Raw genomic sequence first — 24,503 nt, 5'->3', positions numbered from 1 at the left:
GGATCAACAATATTAGAGACCACAGTGATATTGATTGCTTAGTTTTTTACCTGGGAAATGGGGGCCTTGTAAGAGAGTAGTTCTAATGGGGTCCTGTGGCTAGCTGCTAGACTGTGATAAATTGAAGGGTGATTAAAAGTGGAGAAACAGAAATAGTGCCTGTGAATTACTTTTTCAGTTTAGAGTTTTGTACCTTCCATAAAAAAGTCCTGAATATAGTTGGCCTCCCCTCTGCCTTTGCCACATCTGTGCCCCCTTTTCCTCCTCATCTCAGGTTATATTCCATCATTATTTTTCTGGTTCCTCTTCTCCGACCTGGGCCTTGCTCTAGTCCACCAAGCCATAAATCTTCAGCCTGTCTTGGCTTAAGAATTGTGCTGTAGTCCACTATCTCTTTTTTTTTTTTTTTTTAACCCAACAGGTTATAACGTTGATAAGCCAATTAAGTAAATAATTTGATATTAAAAATTTAACTGAACACAGTATTTTTAGGAAAGTTTGTTAAACCTGGGACTGGTGAAGTGAATTAATCTTGATGTTTTAGAACTAGAAGACTCTCTCAGAAATCATTACTACATTTCCTTGGCCCAGCGTTCAGGTCTTAAGACCAGTATTCCTTCTCTAGTCCCATTACTTTTTTTTTTAAGTTTTTTTTTTTTTTTTTGACAGACCTCACAAGTAGGCAGAGAGGCAGGCAGAGAGAGAGGAAGGGGGCGGGCAGGCTTTCTGCCGAGCAGAATGCGGGGCTGGATCCCAGGACCCTGGGATCATGACCTTCGCCTAAGGCAGAGGCTTTAACCCACTGAGCAACCCAGGCACCCTGTCTAGTCCCATTACTTTTAAAAGCAACTTTGAAAGTAATCGTGGCTTCAGAATAGACCTGGCCTCTGTTATCAGCTTATGTTACACCAATCACTTTAAGTGTAAATAAAACAAGAGCCACAATACCCTCTTTGAGGGTATTTATTTGATTTCTATTAACGCAGTGAGAAATGGAACTCTTTCAGTGATATATCAAGTAATACTTATCACCTTTTCTGTACTTAATATTGAGTTGAGGGAGAGTAAAGATTCCAGATAAAATAGAAATTTTCTATAGTTTGGATATTTTGAAGAAAATGTATTTTGAAAAAGACTTAGATTTATTATAGTTGCTTTCGGTCTTCATGTGCCTGAGGAAATTTTACGCTTAACTTTTATAATTTAAATCTGACATCCAGATGCCATGTTTCACGTTACTTTGTCATATAACTAAATGTCTGTAGGGTAGGTAATATTCTAAAAAGCATTATTATTTCTGTGATCAGTCTAAGTTCATTGTTAGTTTCCAGTGAAGGAACTTAATTGCAGTCTCAAAAATAATTTTATTTAGTAAGCACTGTGTATAAAATTGTTGGATTCCATATGTGTAGGGCAAGATGATGTTTGTTGATTGAATTTGGAGCAGATGGTTTTGAAGAACATGAATTTAGAGTAATTGCTCTTATCCGGATGTGATTATCTCTGGATAGTGATGCAGAGCTTGAGGGGGAACATGTTTTAGAGTGGAAAGAATGTGTTGGCATTAGGCTTGCCTGAGGCATTTTGACTTTTCTTCATTGTGTCTTGTTTTCCATTCTCAAACTTTTAAGAGCATTGGAAAATAAAATAATTAAAACAAAATGACAAATTTATTGTTTAATTAACTACACCTGTTTTTTGGTCTCAAAGTTGTGTTTTTTAAGAACATAGATGTACTGCTTCTGTTTTTTGTGAAAAAGAAATGTCATAGATTGCTTGCCCTAAGCTATATTCGCTGATGGTGTACATGTGTCCAATTGCTCCTTTAGTTAATTGTGTTCTACTGGTTCATAAAAATACATGTATTTTAAAAAATTTAATTTCTTGTCATAGATTCTAGTATGGCCTCATTAGGAATGGTTGATGTCCAGTCATTTAAGCTTAGCATCATAGAATTTTAAAGCTGAAAAAATAATTTGGATAAAGTATATTTTATTTTTTCCATTTAGTAAGTGAGATAACATATGACCTAGAAACTAAGTTTTATGTAAAGTGACACTCACTCTAGTGGCAGACCTATGACCACAGAGAATTGGTTGCATTAGTGGCAGACCTATGACCACAGAGAATTGATAGCTCTAGAGATGTTTAAGTTTTGCAACCTCTGATATACATTTAACATTTAATTCATGTAAATTCTGTTTCAACTTGTACATTATTTTCAAAAAGCATTTGTGTAAAATACAGTAAGTAGCTCTATATAGAGTTAGAGTCATGGAACATTAGATTGCGAAAGAATTGGAAGGCCTATGGCAGGAATTGCATGGATCTCTTAAGTTTTTATAGCTTTTGCAAATTTATTTTTTTCCACATTTTTTTTTTTCCATTTCTGACAGTACGGCATGTTGTCTTAAATATCTGCAAACAAATTAATAAAGATGGATTTAGGTTTATTTAAACCACGTTTTTTTATATTTCTAGGTGTGAATTATTTTAAGGTCAGAGATTTTGTCTTTTATTGTTCTACAGGGCCTTATAATCTCTAAAGTTATGCTCATTCTTGTCCCTGGGTTTTGTGTATAGTATTCCCTCTGCCTTGAATACTCTGTAGCCTCTGTGACCTCAATTCTTACGTTAACAGTTTAACATCAGCTCATTTTCAGGTCTGCGTATTGAGGTAATGAGGTTGGACCCACATTTTAGTCTCTCTTCATTTGTGAAATAGAAGAATATACTAAATAATTTCTCTGAATGTTGTCTATGTCTGAACTGTTACTAATCCCACAAAACTGGGTTAGATATCCCTGATGTGTTTTTGTACCTCTTTGTTCTTTCCACTCATACTGCTCCACACAGTTTATAATAGTTGTTATTATGTGTCTTCTCTATTAGACTGTTAGACTATGAGAGGCTTTATCTGCTTGTTGCTCTTGTGAACTCGTACATGAAAGAGCACAATATATTTGTTGAATAAATTATGCTTAGGAGGTACTTGGTGAATGAATATTTTGAATGAGCGACTAGATTAATTAAAATTGAAGAAGAGTGCCTGTGAAGGGGTAACTTGTGGTTGATGGATGTATATTTTCTGTGAATATATGATATAATAAGTGAATTCATGATATAATTTTTTAATAGTTGCCTTATTTTAATATGAACTGTAACTGAATTGGCAAGTAAGTAATGCAGGTATGGCATAGTGTTAGATGGAAATCAGCTTGGCTGCTTGGGTTTCTCTCTCCTTGTATTCCCCCACACTCACTCTCTGTCTCTATCTGTCTCTCTTTCTCAAATAAATAAATCTTCAAAAAAAATCAGCTTGGTAGGCTACCCCCACACCAAACTGGATTTCGATTAGAATTTTTAAGTCTCTTGATCAATTTGGGGAGAATTAGAAAGTTGATATCTTTGCAGTCCATGAATATGGTAGATCCCCTCACTTATTTTAGGTCTTCAATTTCTCTCAAAGTTTTTTGTGAAGAAGCCTTGCATGATGTTCATTATATTTATTCTTAGGTATGTAGGTTTTTTGAATATGGTTATAAGTGGCATCTTTTAAAATTTTACCTCATAGGGGCATCTGGGTGGCTCAGTCATTAAGTGTCTGCCTTCAGCTTGGGTCATGATCCCAGGGTCCTGGGATCAAGCCCTGCTTCAGGCTCCCTGCTCGGCAGGAAGCTTTCTTTTCTTCCTCTCCCACTCCCCCTGCTTGTGTTCCCTCTCTTGCTCTGTCTCTCTCTCTCAAATAAATAAATAAAATCTTTAAGAAAAGGAAAAAAAGAAAAATTTACCTCATAGTTCTGTTTTGTTCTTTCACTGTTACCTAGGGAAAGTAAATTTTTGTGTATTGACTTTGTGTCTGCCTGTCTTGCTAAATTCACTTATTAGTCTTAATAGTGTATATGTAGATTCTTTGAGTTTTCTATGTATATAATTATGTTATAGCTTTACATGTGTTCAGTCTACTGATAATGAGTTTTATTTTATCCCTCTTAATCTCTATGCTTATTATTTATTTATTTATTTATTTATTTATTTTTTTAAAGATTTTATTTATTTACTTGAGAGAGAGACAGTGAAAGAGAGCATGAACGAGGAGAAGGTCAGAGAGAGAAGCAGACTCCCCATGGATCTGGGAGTCCGATGCGGGACTCGATCCCGGGACTCCAGGATCATGACCTGAGCTGAAGGCAGTCGTCCAACCTACTGAGCCACGCAGACATCCTACTTATTTATTTTTTAAAAGATCTTATTTATTTATTTGAGAGAGACACAGCAAGAGAGGAAACATAAGCCGGGGGGGTGGGGCGTGGGAGTGGGAGAGGGAGAAGCAGGCTTCCCGCCAAGTAGGGAGTCTGATGCAGGGCTCCATCTCAGCACCCTGGGATCATAGCCTGAGCCAAAGGCAGACGCTTAACGACTAAACTACCCAGGCACCCCTCTTTCTTTTTGTGCCTTATTGCACTGGCTAAGATTTTTAATATCATCTTTAGTGTAAGTAATAAATTATTCTTATCTCATTCCTGATCCTAGGGAGAAAGTTTCTAGTATTTTGTAGTTAAGAAATATATTCACTCTCTGTTTTTTGTAGCTACTCTAGTAAAGAATTTCCATCTAGTCCTGTTTGGTTTTTGTAACTAACTGTTGATTTTTTTACCTGTGTCTTTTGAGATAATCATATTGTTATTTTCTAATAACGTGGAGAATGATGTTCATTGATTTTTTTCACATGTGAAAACAACTTCATATTCTTGGAACATAACCATTTTGTCCTGATGTATAATCCTTTATTTATGTTTTTATGGATATTTTGTTTGGGATATTTGCATGTATGTTCATGAGAGAGATTCACTTACAATTTTGTTTACTTGTAATGTACTCTTAAGATTTGAGGAACATGGCTATGCTGGCCTTATGAGTCAACTTGGGAATTGTTCTGGCTTTTATTTTTCTCTGGAAGAGTTTTTATAAGCTTAGTGTTCTAGTCATCCTTAAATACTTCATAATATTTTCCAATGAAGCCATTTGTGTTTGGAATTTTGTCTGTGAGAAAAGTTTTAATTACAGAATAAATTTATTTAATAGCTTTTGGAATGTTCAGTTACGTACTCTTTTGTTTGTAGTTCTGATAAGCTTTTTTCTCCTAGAAATTTCTTCATTTCATGTAAATTTTCAAATTATTTGCTCAAGGTTATTCCAGGTATTCTGTTACTGGCTTTTCAATATCTGTAGGTTCTGTAGTGATGTCTTATTTTTCATTCTTAATATTGATAATGTGTCTTTTCTCACACTGGTGAAACCATGTCCTGATTCATCTGGCCAGAGGTTTATATATTTTATTAGCCTTTTCAGGGAATACAACTTTGGCTTTAATTTATAATTTTTTTTTAATACAATTTTAAAAAATACAAGTTTTTAAAATTGTATGTTTGTTTTCTATTTCATTAACTTCTTCATTGTTTCCCTCCTGCTATTTTTCTCTTTTGGTATATTTTATTGTTCATTTTATAGGATGAGTATCTCATTGACTGTCAGCCCTTTTTCTTTACTAATATGTGCATTATGCCTGGCACTGTGTTTTTAGTACAGCTTTAACAGCACATCACAAATTCTCATGTTATATTTTCATTTTTATTCTAGTTTTTAAAAATTATAATGTTTTATTGGATTTTTTTCTTTGACCCATGAATTATTTGGAAATTAATTAATTTCCAAATATTTAATGTATTTTTTGGTGTCTTTTTGTTACTGATTTTGATATTAATTCTTACTGTGGTCCCAGAACATATACTTTGATTTCTCTACTTAAAATATACAGACAGTTATTTTGTGTCTCAGCATACGTCAGTTTTGGTATATTTTCCAGATACACTTGAGAGCACTGATATTTTATTATTTTAGATTTTTTAAAAAATATATGCCAATTAGGATAAATGGGCTAATTTTTTTTATACCTTCTGTAGATATGTATATTTATGTATTTATAAATGTATATGGGAAATATGTTAAAATCTGTAAGTTGAGTTGCTCATTTGTCTATTTTTCTTTTCAGTTCTACTTAATTTTGCTTTTTATGTCATGAGACTTTTGTTACTAGGCATGTATTAATATAGAATTTTATATAGTCTTGGTAGATTGACCCTTTTATTATCCTGAAATGTTTAGTAATACCTCTTGCTTAAAGTCTATTTGATAGTCTATATAGGAGCACTGTTTTATTTTTGTTTATGTTTGCATGGTAGTTTTTTCTCTATTTTTTTTTCAAGATTTTATTTATTTATTTGAGAGACAGAGAGAGAATGAGCATGAGCAGGGGAGAGAGGCAGAGTCCCCACTGAACCTGGAGCCTGATGTAGGGCCTGATTCCAGAACCCTTGGACCATGACCTGAGCTAAAGGCAGCCTGTTAACCAACTGAGCCACCCAGACACTGCCCTTCTCTATTCTTTTACTTTCAATCTTTCCATCTTTGTATTTTTAGAATACATCTTTTATAAATGGCACAAATTTGGGTTTTATTTGTTTATTTTGGGACAGGGTATTTTTTAATCCATCTGTGCTGTCAGTCTTAATTCACATACATAATACATTTAAATTTGGGTGATATCTTAAATACTTAGATTTAATCTGCCTTCTTTCAGTTTGTCCCACCTTTTCTATGTTCCCTGCTCTTTGTTTTCTTGCCTTCTCTTGCAATAGGCAGGTATTTTTATTATTTTATCTCCCTCCTGTTATCTTTTTCATTACACATTTTAACTTGTTTTTCAGTGGTTATCCTACATATCATATTATGTCTCCTTGGCTTATTAGAGATTAATGCAAGAATAGTACAAAAACTTTGGGAATACTTCGATTCTCTTTATTCCCAAACATTGTTGTTTTATACAGTTGTCATTCATTTATATTTGTCTATGTATATGGGGTCTCTATGACCATGCCTAAGTTTGATGCTTCACCAGGAGGAGTCACAAAACTTAGCATGTAGTTATATTGACTGCTGTGATTCATTATAATGCAAAGGATACATGGTAGAGTCAACAAAGGGAAAAGGCACATGGGGCAAAGTGTGGAGGAAACCTGGTACAGATTTCTAAGAGTTCTCTCCCAGTGGCGTCATATAGGACATGTTTAATTCCTCCAGCAATGAGTTGAGACAACACGTATGAAATGTTGTCTACATGGATAATTCATTAGAGACCCAGTGCCTCCGGATCCACACAATGAATCAATTTTCCTATTATTCAGTTACCAACTACTAAATATTCTATGCTTTCTTCACTGATTTATGATAGATTATCAGAGGCTTATTGTGTATTAAATTTATATACATATGGATCTGTCTCTGAACCCTGTGTCCTGTTGTGGTCTCTTTGGTTTTATGACTTTTACATGCTATTTTTAATAGTACTAATTACAATATATCTTACTATATGGTAAGATAAATCCTATCTATTTACTTGCATTATTGTTGACTTAGCTATGTATAGATCTTTATTCCTCAATACTATTTTTAGAGAAAGTTTATTCTGATTTACCAAAAATATACAATTGGTATTTTGATTGGAATTACATTTAACATAAATAGTGTTTTGAATGTAACAGACATTTTTATAGTATTGTCTTCCCATTCAAGAACCTGGAATTTCACTCTTGATTCATATTTTTCTCTTTATTAAAATGTCTTCATAGAGGTCTTAAATGTTTTTGATTAGGTTAATTCCTAGCTAATTTATCAATTTTGTGATTATAGCAAATGGTGTCTTTTTTTTTTTTAAAGATTTTATTTATTTATTTGACAGACAGATATAACAAGTAGGCAGAGAGGCAGGCAGAGAGAGAGGAGGAAGCAGGCTCCCTGCTGAGCAGAGAGCCCATTGCAGGGCTCGATCCCAGGACCCTGGGATCATGACTTGAGCCGAAGGCAGAGGCTTTAACCCACTGAGCCACCCAGGCCCCCCGTCTTTTTTTTTTTTAATTGTATTTTAAATTTGCTCTTCTTGGTGTAGAGAAGTTTTATATTAATAATTTTTTTGTCGGTCTTAAGCCTTGTTTAACTCTTATTAATTCTACTAGTTTTCTTCTGATCTTTTTGGCTTTTCTGGGTGGGTGATTGTCATGTGCAAATAATGGAAGTTTAGTCTCTTTCTATCCTTTTACCTTTTTCTCACTTTTATTTTTTTATATTCTTAGTAGCCAGGACCTCCAGGATTAGATTATCCATTCATAGTAATAGTGGCATCTTTGTTTTTTTGCCAATTTAGAGAGTGCATATAGTCTTTTCATTAAGTGTAATGTTTGTTAAAAATTTCTGGAATAGAATATTAATCAAATACACTTTGCTAAGAGCATTTAAAATTATTTTTATCATTATAAGCAGATGTCGAATCTTAAATATATTTTTTCTATATCAATAAAAATAATAATTCTCAATTTAGTGAGTGCGGTGAGTTTATAGTTTTTCTGATGAACTGGCTTTTTATTTCGGAGATGAACTCTTTGTAAATATATGGATTTTTAAATACACTATTAGATTTAGTTAACTAATATTTTATTTAGAACTTTTCCCCATACCCCTAAGTGAAAAACATTTTTTTCTTGTTCAGATTTGGATTTGGGGAGTCAAGTTACATTATCCTCCTAAAATGTTTGAGTGATTTTGCTCTTACTTACTAAAAACTTCAGTCAATATGTATAAATCAGGAAAGAGAAAAAGGATAATTGTAAAAAAAATCTCCTGGGATTGTTATTCCTGTCATGATCGAGTTAGGAGATAGAACCTATACCTGTTACTTTTACAGAGAAAATTTCATTTAAAGAATTGATAACCAATTATAAAATTGTGAACTAGGTAATTGAAAGGAAGGAGGCAACTACAGGAAGGAGTATCACTGCTGAGGCTGAGAATACAAAGGGAAAAAGGTCGAAATTATTAAAACCTAGGAGATGGGCTGTAACTCAGACTTTTGAGGAGCAGCAACCTGATACTCTGAAGGCTAACTCAGTCTTCTGAGAAGGTAGCACTGCTAGGTTTGTGCTGGTATTGGTAGAATGATGGTCACAGGAATAGCAAACGGATAGGAAGTCTATGGGACATCAAGTCCCTTTCTTCCTTTTCAGCTTTGCTGTCTTCCTCTAGAGATTGGCTCTATCATTGGCAAAGTCTACCATGGAACAAAAAAGTAGTTTGCAGTGTCAGCCCTGGAGCTAGGTATAGAAGCATGATTTTCAAGCTAAGTGTCAGTAATTTAATAAGTAGTACAATTGAAAACTAAATCAGATAATACTTAAATAATCTCTCTGAGCTATAAAAGACATCATATGGTAAATTAGATATTAAGAATAGAATAGTAAAATTATGTTTTAAATATTCTCTAAGATGAAATCATAACAAATTTATTAAGAAGAAGGGTTAAAAATAACTGCACTCAGCTTGAGTATTTGGAAGAAATTAATAGAATAAACCCAAGAGGAGGGAAACTAAAAATATAAGGTTAGATTTAATGGAATAGAGAACAGAACAACAAAGATAAAAAAAAAATTCATTCTTTGGAAAGACTTTTAAGATTATAAAGTCAGAAAAAGGTCTGTCTATTCAAGAGACAGGAGCATACTGTTGATATTTTTGGTGAAAAAAAAAAAGAAGATACAAATGAAAGGACACCTGGGTGGCCAAGTGGCTGCCTTCAGCTCAGGTCATGATCCCAGGGTCCTGAGATTGAGTACCACATTGGGTTTCTTGCTTAGTGGGGAGCCTGCTTCTCTCTCCGCTTGCCGCTCCCCCTGCTTGTGCTCTCTTTTTTTCTCTCTCTGACAGATAAATAAATAAAATCTTTTTAAAAAATATTTTTAAAAAAATACAGATAAAATACAGAGATCAGAGGTAACTACAGACAAAATAAAGATTTAAGAAACAAACAGATGTTCTTCCTAGATGTTAAAAACCCTCTGTGCAGTAGAATAATATCTATTTCACTGACTTTTCCTATTAATTTCCTGACAGCCTCATGATTGACTTTACTTTGATTCACTATGCTCTGTTCATGTAAATACATGCATTAACACTTCCAGTATAATTACTAAAATAATAGAAAAAGAGCATATACCTTCAAAGCTAGTAGAAGGCAAAATGGAATGTAAAAAGAACAAAACAAAAAATCAGTGTGAAAAAACCCAAGAAAAGAAGGTAGGGATTAGACTACAGTCATGTTAACGTTAGACCAAGTGACTTTAAGGCAAAAAAATCCCCGCTGATAAAGATGAGTACTGCATATTCTTTCCGTTCGTTGGGAAGGCATAACTATTTTAAAGGTCGCTGTGAAATCTATAAAGCAAACTTTCTGTATCTACAAGGAAAAATGAACGGAACAGAAATGAACAGAACAGAATTTTAGTGAGATAATTTTTTTTAAAAGATTTTATTTATTTATTCGACAGATAGAGATCACAAGTAGGCAGACAGGCAGGCAGAGAGAGAGGAGGAAGCAGGCTCCCTGCTGAACAGAGAGCCCAATGTGGGGCTTGATCCCAGAACCCTGAGATCATGACCTGAGCTGAAGGCAGAGGCTTAACCCACTGAGCCACGCAGGTGCCCCTAGTGAGAGAATTTTAATGCATCTTTGTCAGTGGTGTTGAGGATAGAGAAGATTTGAATGACAAAATAAAAAAACTTGACTTAATGGATATATGTTTAGAATGCTGGAACCAGCAATGTATATATTGAAGCATACAAAGAACATTTATGAATTCATTTAATTCAACATTTATGAATGTATTCATTTAATACACCTTATTCTCTGACCAAAATTCATTTAAGTTAAAAATGAATAAGTTAGAAAATTTCATAGTTTGGAAACTAGAAAACTCTAAATAACTCATTGGTTGAATTATAATATGCAAATGAAAAGCTGTTTAGTATTAAACAATGCAGATATATCAAAATTTATGGATATATAGCTAAAGCAATGCTTATAGGGGAACTTATAACCTGAAATTCTTAAATTAAAAATGAGGAAAGGGTGAAAAATAATGAGCCAGGCATTGTCATTAAAAAATAATAGGCCCTAGAAAACAGAAATATTTAATACAGATTGGGCAGAAATGAACAGAAAAGGGAGACAATTACAAGAAAGAAGTAGAGTGTTTTGTGTACTCTTTCATACTAACTGCATGCTCCCTTCCTTGCTACCTCTACATGGTCCTAGTGGGCTCCGGGGTTATCTCAGCCTCTGCTCAGCATCTCTTGTTGATCCTATTACTTCATTAGAAGCTAATCTTGAGCACATTGTTTACTTCTATTTAAAGGCTAGTTTTTTGTTTTATTGGGGAAGGAAGGCAAAACCTTGCCAGCCTTTCTCTGGGTCGCAGTTGGCTTGCAGTCCTTTCAGGGCACCACCGCTCTTGTATTTGTTTCTTCTTACATTATTGCTGGTTCTTTTAGGGTGCTGTTTTTTTTTGTTTGTTTGTTTGTTTTTTTGTTTTGGTCTGTATACTTTGTTTCTTATTATAGTGCTTGTTAGAAGGCATTCTTAGATATCTAGTGATCTTTGGGTGTTTTCTTATATTTGAAAGTGGAGCTCCTAAAAGTTGATTAGGTACTCTGAGCTTGTGGTCTTTCATGTAGTGAGTGCTGCATGGGCCCTTTCCTTGGGTGAAGGAACTTCTCAGTATTCTTAGTCGGGCTGATACCTTTCTGTGAGAAGGATCTTAGCTTCCTATGTGGCAGGTGTATCTTGATAGTAAACTCTGGGAGCAGCAGGGAAGAGCAGAGTGGAGGAGGTGGGGAGTCTTACTAATTTCTCTATTCGGTATGATTCCCTTGTCTGTAGCTGTGCTTTGTGTCCCCTCAATTCAGAAATGGTTTGTGTTACTTACTAAGAGAAGACATCTTTAGAGATAGGCTACAGGAAACGCCATCTGACTCCATGCAATTAGGGAGGGGATCTTGAGGAGCTAACTTCTTCCTAACAGACTTCTCTCTGAAACTTCCACTTTTTATTTCTAACCCGATTTTTCTATTTTTTTTTTTTTTCCCCAGAAGTGATTTGTGCTATCCAACTTTTGAGCTCTTTTGATTATATGTGGGTAAGGTGAATAGGAGGGGCATCTATTGGCATAAATCTGGTTCCTCTCAGATTTTCTCACTGTATGCTAGTGTGTCAGCTTTCCTGCGTCAGTTATATGCAGTTACTACTTGTTCATTTGCTGTTCAGTTTCCAAAATTTTTGTTGTTATTTTATTGTATCTTTCCTATATGCTGTTCCAGGTTTGTTTCTTTAAAAAATCCCCTTATACTCACAGTAGTGGGGGCTTGGGAGGGAGCAAAAGAAAGTGTTTGGATTTAATCTTCTGTCTTTACTAGCTTGAATGACTTTACTTCATACCTTTATTTTTCAACTCTTGATTCATATGCTCTGTAGTGGCTCACTTTCATCTTTTAATTTTAAATTTATTTGAGAAATAGTAGGTAAATATATGTTACCTATCGTTTGGATATGTTCATCACAGAATCAGTCTTTCTATTTTACTATTTCTTAACTTTTAAAAAATCCTGTCTTTATTTTTTCTCCTTTTCTGTCTTTGGGAATTACTTCTCTTTTTCTTGCTATCTTCATAGATGTGGAAATTTTTGTCTAGCTCTAAATTCTATAGTTTGCATTTGAAATCACAGATGTTTTGCAAGTTTATAAATATATTCTTATTGTAAATGCTTTAGCCATATAATGTCTTTTTTCCAGACCCCTTCCTCACATGAAAATAAGTGATCTTTCTTGTCAAGCTTTATGATTACATGTCACAAATGTGGCAGGGAAATTATTTGACTGCTTCCTTTGTTTCAGTTTTTAGTATCTTGGTTCTGGTAAGAGTGAGGTATCTGGTTTAAATTAAAAATGTTGACCAGTATTGCTTGAGAGCCATTTGAAACATGAAGAAGAGTCAGATTCTTTTGATTACTTCGATTTATGTAAGATTTATAGGAATTTCTTAAGTTCTTTTGGGCCACCAACGTGCTCCTTAATACAACACAGCACTTTAGTTACTGCAGTTTTATCCATTTAGGCTTCTTTTTTATGCTACTGTACCATTTAACTAAAAGGTGTATTAGGCAATGAAACAACCTAATTTAATATTAACTTTTATTTTTGTGTCGAGAGTTGTGAAGGGTCTGAGGTTTTACACTCTGCTTGCAAGCTAGTAAGTTTTCCAAGTGCTTGCAGAAGATACAATATTCCTGGGTCGTGGGGTGCCTGGCATGCTCAGTCAGTGGAGCATGTGATTCTTTTTTTTTTTTTTAAAGATTTTATTTATTTATTTGACAGAGAGAAATCACAAGTAGATGGAGAGGCAGGCAGAGAGAGAGAGAGGGAAGCAGGCTCCCTTGCTGAGCAGAGAGCCCGATGCGGGACTCGATCCCAGGACCCTGAGATCATGACCTGAGCCGAAGGCAGCGGCTTAACCCACTGAGCCACCCAGGCACCCTAGAGCATGTGATTCTTGATCATGGGATTGTGAGTTCAGGCCCCATGTTGGGCACAGGACCTTTAAAAAAGAAAAAAATAAATAAAAATCCTGGGTCATAGTCAAAGGCCAGAATACTATAGCAACAGAAATAGCCAGAGCAGCAGCATTTGAACCAGTTCCTTGAGCCTCACTTTTCACAGAGTGACATGAAGAAGGCTGGGTGTCTTCTGTTTCAAGACAAGACATTATAGGAGGAGAATCTTGAATTCAGGGAACCCGAATCTTTTGTATCAGACAGTAAGCATGTCTGCTGTTTGCTTTGTGGGGAGACAGTCTATCTTCATGTGTACAAACATCCTTGAAAATATATCTGGAACAGAGACAGTGCTTTTGCTCAAAAGATAAGCAGAAATGCTAGAGTGATGTAAAGAATTATCTTTCAGCATATTGGAAGGCAGAAAAACCCACTGGTTGTTTGTAACGTGACCTAAGACATTATCTATAGAAAATAATGATTTTTTTTTTTTAATGTGTATCTTCAGTTTCTTCTTATGTAGCTATTTTTGCAGGTTAGCTTACTATCTCCGAGTCCTCCGTGAATATTAGATTCACACTGATAGTTTCCTGGGAAAGATTGCTGTAGATTGATTTTCTGACTATCGTTGAGGTATTCATTTTTTTCTTACTAGTCAAACATACCTAACCTTCTGTTTTGGGAGTTTGTGTCTGCCCTCTTTGCACCAATGCTTCTGTTTCTCTATAAAAGTTCAAATATATGAAAGTAAGTAAAATGATAGTTATAGTATCTTTTTATCTTTGTAAAAAATTCATGGAGGCATAGCATCCATGTTTTAGACAAAAGATCTTTAACATGATGGAGCTAGCTGGTGTCCCAGGACAAGTTCGGGTATTCAGACTGAATATCTAAGGGGTGTCTGAGACCGGAATTCTAAGTGGACCTTCATCATTCACTGGAACACAAAAGTCTTACTTTATTGAAGACTCTCAGGCAAAGAGCACTTAGATAGGGACTCTGCTGCCTAGAGGTCTTTGTCACAGGTCAAAGGGCTCTAAATCTGGCAACTTAGCTATGAAGGAAGGGGAATTAGGATGTTTAGTTCTGTTAGTGTTTAAACTGCAAGCAAATAGCAAAAATAACGAATTTACATCTGTCACTTTCAGGTCAGCATCAGCACTTTCCAGGTCAGATATCTTTTAAGCTATTTTTGATTTCTCTACATTTGACATGGTTGAACATCTCTTTGGCTCCTGCAGTATTTTACTATTCTGATTCTACTCCTGCATCTCTTTGTATTCTGTCTTTTTAAAAAACCATCATTTCTTATGCTTTTCAAATGATGGGCTTTCTTAAGATTGAGCCTTTAGCTCTCATTTTTTCATCACTGGTCTCTTTCTAAGCTCTTTTTATAGGTCTCTCCTGTTCCTGTAATATCAGATCTCATGTGTATGCACACAACTCTAAAGTCTGATTCTTTCTTGAGTTCCAAAACCACATTTCCAGCTGCCAACTGAATATTTCCTTTAAGATATTCTGCCAATACCTTACAAAATTTATAACTCTGGGTTGAATGCATTAATAAAAAGGGCAGAAGCAAGAGTTTTGTTATTCCCTAGGTTATTTAGATAACTCCTTATGGTCTTTTTTGTGGATGTTTTTTTGTAAGCATTATTTCATGTTTATGAAGTATCTGTCTTTTCATATTTCATATCTGTTTGTCATATTTTTACTGCCCAAACTAAGCATTTGGATTTTTGCCTTCATCTCCCATATTCTTCAGGCACCTACCCCACCTCCATATATACACACAGCACAAACAATTTTTTTTTTTAAGCACAAACAATTTTAAATACTATAATATGTGTGAAGTTTGGGTTTGTTATTAGTCTTTTGGTAATGATTCAGTCTGTATTTATGGGGCAGAAGATAAATCTTGTATTACTTTTCTCTTTACAGGTCTCCATGCCTTACGGAGAGTCCTGAAGAAACAGCCTAATCTCTCTGATAGCAAGATGGCTGGTCTGGTGAAGATTACTCTGAATGATTTCTTACAGGCGATGAATGACATCAGGCCCAGTGCGATGAGGGAAGTAGCAATTGATGTACCAAATGTAAGTCATTTGTGCTCCCATGCTAGCTACACTGTTTGAATAGAACTCTAAAAGAAACTGAGACTCCAGGGAAACAACTGCTTAGGCTAAACTTCAAAAAACCCTTTTTTAAAATTAAAATTTTTATGGATGTAATTGGAGCTTCAGTGTAGTTCTAAGAAATACTTTAGGGAAATCCTGTGTATTCTCTCTCCCCAACCCCCCCCCCCCCCACGGTAACATCTTGTAAACAGCATTACAGTATCATAAGCAGTGTATTCATATTGATATAATCACTGAACTTATTCGGATTTCCACGGTTTTACGTGTACTTGTGTGTGTGTGTTTAGTTCTATGTAGTTTTATTACTTATAAAGATTTGTGTGTCCATCACCAGAATCAAGATACTGAATATTTCCATCACCACAATGATCCCTCGCTTTGCCTTTTTGTAGCCATACTTAGCTTGTTCCTGCACCCATTTCTAAAATTATGTCATTTTAGCAATACCGTAAAATGGAATTGTATGGTAGCAAGCATTTGGTATTACTTTTTCCCATTTAACATAATTCCCAGGAGATTCATTTAAGTTGCTATGTGCAACAGTAGTTTGTTACTTTCTATTGCTGAGTAGTATGCCATGGTATGACTGTACTATAGTTTGTTTAACCATTGGTCTGTTGAAGGACATCTGTTTCTAGTTTGGGGCATTTATGATTAAACCTGCCGTGGACAGTCATGTGCAGGTATTATGTTAATGTAAATTTTTATTTCTCTGGAATAAATGCACAAGAGTACAACTGTTGGGTTGTATGCTAATTGTATATTTAGTCTTATAAGAAAATGAATACTAGGCTAATTGTAGAACAAAAATAAACATCTTCTAGTTATGATGCCTCTACTATTGATGCCTGATGTTGTTTCCTTAGGTTCCTTTATGTTTTCTTCATCATTGATATGCTTTGCAAAGTTCACAGTCAAATCACCACAAGGGCAACAGAAACTACATTTTATGGGTGAATTATCTGCTAAGTTATCACCTGAGTGGGCCTAACATTCTGGGGAAAAAAATGGCCTTATAGTTCTCTTTGAATATATGAATATTTCTGGAAAATGAACATTGAAACAAAGCATTGATGGCATGTCCTATGTCATATTGGAATAGGGGATAGACTGTTAAATTTGGCTTGATCATCAGGAGGTTTAAATCTTAGCGTAGCTGGAGGAAAGTTTACAGATTGCTCTGTGACAATTTTAGGAGAGCTCTGATGGAAGAATGGAATTTTGTGACTATTCTTTCCCTCTGCTTCAATCATATTACTCCATTAGTTTTTCTTTTTTGAGTTAGTCTTACTGCTTCTGAGATACTCCCTTATAAAAGCTCTAACATTACAGTTATTTGAAAACTTAAAGCCTTGTTAGAGAGTCAGGCATAGTTTTGTGCCCTTTGCCCCATTGTGCCCATTGTGTTTATATTAATAGTTATCTTGGTCATGAACTAATGTTTTTTTTAATTGCTGCAAGCTAAAACAAAAATATACAACAAACTTAAAGAGACTACAAAGATATTAATTCTGTGGAATAAATATAGTCTATGGAATGATATAGTGGGGAAGAAGTCAGTGGATTTGTTTTCTCCCTTTTTTGTTATTTTGTTTTGCTTTTTTTGTTTTTACTTTTAAAAGTGTTCTTGGAAAATGTGTTTTGTGGCCACATAAGTCTTGGAAATGCTGTTTTAATAAAATCAGTTATATTTCTTTGCTGCAGAGCTTTTCACTGTCAAAAGAGAGCTGTTATGGAAACTTACTTGGCCCTGGACCCTGTAGAGCAGATACCTTCTGCATTTTACAATGTGGTAGATTGCAAAAAATGACTGCAGATTCTTCCCATCACTGTATGTTTGCCCTTTTTGCACAGCAACTTTGTAGCTCCTACCATAAAAGAGATGAAGTCAAGTTTTCCATCCTTTGAATTTGTACTTGGCCATGTAACTTGCTTTGGCTAATAGAATATTAACCATCATGATGCAATCAGGCTTGAAAGCACTGGGGCTTGCCTTTTCTTGCTGCTCTTTGAAACCCTGAATTAGTTATGCTAAGAAAACTGGTAGTTTGTTGGAGGATGAGAGACCATGTGGAGCGGAAGTGAGCCCTCTTACCTGAGATCCCCTCCTTTTGGTCACCCTGCCAGTGGTCACACATCTGATAGACACCATGCTAAACTGTTTCATACCAGATCAGAAGTTTACCCAGAACAGAGGAGCCACCCAATTAATTCTTAGAATTGTCAGAAATAACAAATGTTTGTTCTGAGCAACTAAGTTTTATGGTTAGCAAAAGCTTCCATGGCAAAGAGGTTTGTTGACTTCTTATAGAACACGATTGTTTTGTAAATTAAGGTGAGAAACACTGCCCTGGAGATAGGAACATCCCTAAGGACTAGCTTCTAGTTTAGGCAACTTTATGTGATTTTAAATTCTTTTTGAAACTTTTTCAAATTCACTAATGAATTTACAGCTTAACATTGGGGGCTTACCAAAGCTGTGTAACACAATGTGCTCATGTAGTATGAATAATTTGACAACTGGAATTATGGAATAATAAATGATAGATGTTGGATTAGTAGAAGCTTTTCATTTCTTTGGAATTTATGGTCTTAAAAAGTATTCTTTTTTCTTGTAGTATTTACTTGTAGTATTTACCTGTATTTATTGACTACTGTCGCATAATATAATGGGTCAAGTAGAAGTCATCAAATGCCACATGCGAAAATTTCAGGTGATAGGGTTCTAAACCAACCACACTATCCAAAAATACTTTAGTGTTTAAAAAAGTTTAGGAACTAAAGAAACACAGTTAAGTTTTTTAAACTTAAAATTACTGCCAGTGGAGAATGTGTTTAAACAGTGGCTCTCCACTCTTGGAATTGCTGAACTGATTTATTCATCACAGGAACTGGTACTACAACTGCATTTTTAATTGCTCTAATGAAAGATTTTTTTTTCCTTTATTTTCTTTTGATACAGTATTTACAATCCATGGACTTGTGCCATTTTCCATTTGGTACTTTATTACTTGGCGTAAGGCCATGGTGTACTGTGATGTTACTCATGAGCTCCAGAGTGATTAGCCCTAGTCAAAATACTTTTTTACATTGCTTTATATGTTCACTTCAGATTGTAAAAATTTTCCTGAGAAATTAGCCTTTCTGTAATTGGATTCCTAAACTTTACTCTTCTGCTTTCAGACTATTACATTGACAAAAATATCTCCAAATTTTTTTTTGCAGGTGGTTTAGTACTTATACTTGTAGTAACTTTGCTAACTTTGCTATAGAAAACCTGTTTCAAGTCGGTAATTAATTGTGAACATTTTTTAATAGTAAATTGAGCATCATCTTTTGAAAAAAGATTTCAGTGTGTGAAATTAAAATTTGTAAATCACGCTTGGCCTGGTTATATTCTCATTTTAAGATTATAATGCATTATTAATTTCAGAACACCACAAGTGTTAGCCACTTAAATGTAATGTTTCCTTTTTGTGGACTTTGTGAATTGGTGATTATACCAGTTGGTGTATTAAAAGTCAAATATTAAAAAAAAAGAAAAGAAAAAAAAGTCAAATATATTTTACAGTTGATTGTTAATTAAAATCAAATGTATTTCTTTACCACAGGAATCCTCAGAATCTTTGACTATGCCACAATGAAATTTGAAATTTCAGTTTTTCACCCAGAAATAGCAACTATTAACATTTTATTATAGTTCCAGTATATTTTTGAAATTTTGATAAGTTGTTTTTCTGTGCATAAAGTTAATCTTAGGATACATATGGTTTTGTATTTTGCGTTATTCACTTAAAATTATATGGTAATCATTTTATTTTAAAATTTCTCAACAAACATCTTTTTAATGACTATATAATAGACTGTTTTGTGGATAAACTGTAATTATTTTATGCTTCTTCCATTATCAAATATTGGGTTTTTTTCTGTTTTTCTCTACTATGATTATACACACATTTGTATCCAAATGTTTGCACCTATGATTCCTAGAAGTGGAATTACCACACTAAAATATGTGGTTTTAAAGCTTGGGACAAATGTTACTAAGCTCTTTTTTCGCCCATAAAGATTGTCTTAATCTATAATTTTGCAGTTAAAAATGTAAAATTATAAAGAGTTTAAAAAAATCTCATTTTATTTTTACTTTAGTCCTTTTCTTTTTTATTTGCCACTAGAGTTCATTTTCTTGACTGAAAAGATCTTTTTCATTATGAAGAGTAATACTTTTTAAAAAAAGTAATAGTCCTTTAAAAGATTAAAAAAAGAAAATGAGAAAGAACTGTCAATTTATATCTTTTCCTTTCTATAAAAATGTTTAATTTTTAGACAGTGGGTGTAAACTGGGTGATGTTTTTTTCCATGGGATTTTTAAGTTCCATGAGAGAAGTTCTTATTTCTTATTTTTATCCTTTTATTTTTATCCTAGTACATAATAGATGTCTAATTAATATTTGTTCAGTGGACAAGTGAAAACTATAATTGTCATGAAAAAACCCAGATAGATTCACATATATTTAAATATTGCATCCTTCTTCTGTACTAAAATATAATTTAGTAAATTATTACCTTCATGTAACATTCTTCAGATTCCTCATATTTTATAAAGCAAGCTGTTTCTTTAGTGAATTTTAACCTTAGTGAATTTTAACTTAACTGTTTGGTGAATTTAACAGTTTTGGAGTAAAGTCGCTCATAATTGTGCTAAGCTGTCTATTCTGGAAGGATACAAAGTAGTCCTTTATATTATCTGCCAAAACATGCTGCTTTCTTGATCTATCAAAAATTCTCTTTTTATTAAGGAAACCCCCCCCAAAAATACAGTGCTTTTAATAGTTGTATTTACATATTATCTTTGCAATAAGTCATTTGATATGTACCATAGAAATTATCACTGATAAATGGCATTCTTAACCAAATATATACAGATTGATTACCATCAAGTTTAATTCATTTATGCATCCTAAACCATCTCCACCCATACTCCCTGGCTTTCCCTGTTTTATTTTATATAGCTTCAGGTTGTTTTATGATTTGGAAATAATCCATCTTTATACTTTCGGTATTGCTTTTGGACTGTAGTGTTCAGAATTTGGACATTTGGTTCAGAATAAGCTAAAAGCCAATAAAAAGAGAGGGCTCTACTTTCATGTGAACCCACTTTTATAAAATTAACTGTAACCAGAGCCTCAAGACTAATTGTATAGCACTGAACTTCTTTGTAAGCTTGGATCCAGGTTAAACTTAGAGGTGGAGTGGCGGTCTAGTTACCTAGCATTAGAAGCATTACAGTCAAGTTGAGTGTTTACCAAATGTCATTAGTTAAATAAACGTACCTCATTTACTTTCATTTTTAAAAGTAGCAAACTTAATTATATGAATAATCAAAAGACTGTCTCACTAATTACATATTCAAAATTTACTGATGTATTTTCATTTGGCATCTTTTCAGATGAGAATAGAACATCAGGATGTGACAAGGCAGTTGAATTTCATAGGATGAGCTCATTAGCATTACTTTTCTTGTGCAGAGATTTGAGTTAAATAGTTTAATTGACCATAATTACATTTTATTCTTCAATGTACCCTCAGGATAATTAGAAGGAATTTGAGTTTCTATTCTTTAAAAACAGTACTTGTATTCTGTGTGTTATTTATTTTTTACAGATTCAAAGGATCGAGGGTTTTGTGATTCTTTACTAAATAACAGATTGCTTTTTTTGGAATAGATATACAACCTGTGGAAATTCTATTAATTCCATATTGGTGCTTGGCAGGGCTTTTGAATTCGGTTTCTTTTGATTTTGCTTCTTGTTGTCTAGACAGAAGAGTGTCTTCTATCACTCCCAAGATCCCAGTCTTCCCTGCCAACTTCTCTTGTGCATTTTTATAGTTTTAAGTAATAACAATTGAATAGGAAAGCACATTTGGGAAAGTAGATTACTTTTAACCAGGAAATACTCTGTGCCAAAATCAAGATTGTACTTTTAACTGTATTAAATATTTTAGAAGTTTAACTCTTTCACTCCACTTTTTTTTTTAATACCTTACTTTTCTCAGGCTTATAGTCTAGGGGAGGAATGAGAGAGATACAAAAGTTAGTGTAAAGATCAACAGTTTCTGTTCTCAGCTCTGATCCTGGTTAACTTTGGTGAAATCACTCTTCCTTTCAGATGACAGAAGGAAAGAAAGCTCTTAATTTGCTGTTTCTGATGTGTGCCTTCTTTTGAATTTATAAATAATGATGAGATTATCATAGAGGCATCTGTTGCACTTGTATATTATAGTTCGTTGGTACTCAGTAAATACTGATGAGTGTTTGCAAAAAACACCGATTTTCATTTAGTGTAAAGGAACTCACCGGTAGGATGGGTGTGCTTCATTTGTAGAACTACACATCTTTGCTTCACCTCGTACAGAACTGCACACACATCTGATCTTGTCCTTTAATCAGTCCCTCCCAACACTTCATTGAGTAATTTTTCCCAACAGCAATTACTGATCTGGCTTAAAAGCCATCAGCGTGACTACCTGTTGATCATCTCTAGAATGAAGTCCAAGCTCTTTAGCTTACTATTTGTAACCTGGTTCATGCCTCCTTCACTTTGTTCTGCCATTATGCTCTCCTGTTGAACCACTCCTGTTTTTGCATCTGTTGTCTTCTCTGCCTGAAAAATTGCTTTCTGATCTCTCAGTTAGCAAAAATCTTGTAATGTGATCCCTTTCATACACACACACAAAATACACATATGTCCCTGCGGACCTTTCGTCTTACTGTTTGTATCCCCACTGCTGGCAAATGGTAATAACTAAATAATAGAAGTTTGTTAAATGACAGAATATTTTGTGAAGGATTTTGGTTTATAAAGGTTCTTATTTTTCAGTAATAGTTCTTTTAGCCTTCCATATAAATATATGTTTATTTGTTTTTTTTGGTAATAGCTTTATTGAGACACAATTCACATATCAATTCAACTATTTAAGTGTATATTTTCATGGTCTAGTATATTTAAAGTGTTGTATAGCCATTACTGCAGTCAATTTTAGAACATTTTTATCATCCCAAAAGGAAGACTTATACCCTTTACCCATCATCTCCCAACCTGTCCATCCTTACCAGCCTTGGACAAACATTTATCTACTTTATATCTCTATATTTTTGCCTATTCTAGACATTTCATATAAATGAAATATAAGATATTTGATTCTTTGTGGTTCATTTCTTTTGCTTAGCATAAAACTTTTGGGGTTCATCCATGCGTCATTATGAGTACTTTATTGCTTTATTGCCAAATAATATTCATTTTTATGGATGTAGCAAATTGATTTATCCATTCATAGATATTTGGATTGCGTCTGCTTTTTGGCTATTGTAATTAAACCTGCCTTTGTTGTTGTTGTTGTTGTTTTAATTTTTTTTTAAGATTTTATTTATTTATTTGACAGAGAGAGATCACAAGTAGGTAGAGAGGCAGGCAGAGACAGAGAGGAGGAAGCAGGCTCCCTGCTGAGCAGAGAGCCCAATGCTGGGCTCAATCCCAGGACCCTGAGATCATGACCTGAGCGAAGGCAGAGGCTCAGGCCACTGAGCCACCGAGGTGCCCCTTAAAGCTGCATTTGAACATTTGTGTACAAGTTTTTGTTTGAGCAACTCTATTCAATTCTTTTGGATCTATATCTAATAGTAGAATTGCTGGATCATTGGTGATTTTGTGTTCAAGCTTTTGAGGAACTAACAGTTTTCCAAAGTGGCTACACCATTTTCTGTTTCTACCAGCAGTGTATCCAGTGTTGTTGCTTAGTGGGTGTGATATAATAGCTCATTGTAGTTTTTGATCTGCATTTCATTAAAGGCTAATGATATTGAGCATCTTTTCATTTGCTTATTGGCCATTGTGTGTATATTCTTTGAAGAAATGTCTTTTGAGATCCTTTGCCCATTTTTAATTGGGTTATTTGTCTTTTTATTATTGAGTAGTAAGAATTCTTACATATTCTGAATAAAGTCTTTTATCTGATATATGATACCTGATATCAGATACGTATGATTTGCATTATTTTTTCTTATTCAGTGGGCTGCCTCTTTTATTTTCCTGGTAGTGACTTTGGAGGCACAAGTTTTTAATTTTGATGAAGTCCAGTGTACCTTTTTGCTTTTGGTACTTTGGTACCACATTTGAGAAACCATTGCCAAATCCAAGGTCATGAAGATTTACCTTATATTTTAAGAGTTTGTAGTTTTAGCTTTTACATTTATGTCTTTAGTAATTTTAACCCCCCTTACCCTCCAGCTAGGGTTAACCCTGCTCTGTGTTTGTAACCATAACATTATAGAAACTATGGTTATAGCCTGCAGCCATGAAAACCCAGTATGGGAAAAGTGTTGTTGTTGTTGTTTTAACCTGTGATAAAATATACATAACAGAAAATTTACCATTTTAACCATTTTAAATGTATAATTTGGTAGCATGAAGTATGCTTTCATTGCTGTGCAGTCATTACCAGCATCCATCTCCAGATTTGCACAACTTTTTGCTCTCCCAAACTGAAACTCCATATCTATTGAAACGACTCTTTATTTCCTTCCCTCGTCATTAATTCTTATGTTAGCTTTTATTTTCTTAAGAAGTTATTTATTAAGTTTCTTTTTATTTCTAGTTTGCTGAGAGATTTTTTTTTTAAATCCTGAATGCATGTTGAATTCTGTTGAATGCATTTTCAGCATCTTTGAAATAACCATAATGTGTTTTTTTAGTTTGTCAATATAGTGAATTACATTGATTTTCAGTGTTGGATTAGTCTTGTATTTCTGGATTAATTTCACTTGACTGTGATATACTACCCTTTTTATGTAATTGCTGGATTTTATTTGCTAGT

At 34.1% G+C, this 24,503-nt stretch overlaps 1 protein-coding gene across 7 annotated transcripts in view; it reads left to right on the top strand.

The window, feature by feature from the left end:
* Positions 1 to 24,503, top strand: part of AFG2A (AFG2 AAA ATPase homolog A) — a 331,896-nt gene that overhangs the window by 28,259 nt on the left and 279,134 nt on the right. For all 7 annotated transcript variants that reach the window (XM_082728225.1, XM_082728226.1, XM_082728231.1 and 4 more), the window contains one exon: positions 15,433 to 15,587. In XM_082728225.1, coding sequence (XP_082584351.1) covers positions 15,433 to 15,587 — 155 coding nt within the window. The remainder of the gene's footprint in view (positions 1 to 15,432; positions 15,588 to 24,503) is intronic.

The sequence above is a fragment of the Mustela nivalis genome (genome assembly GCF_964662115.1).
Source record: "Mustela nivalis genome assembly, chromosome: 4".
NCBI lineage: Eukaryota > Metazoa > Chordata > Mammalia > Carnivora > Mustelidae > Mustela > Mustela nivalis.
The sequence above is the reverse complement of the archived record's forward strand: the minus strand, read 5'-3'. Positions and strand labels throughout refer to the sequence as shown.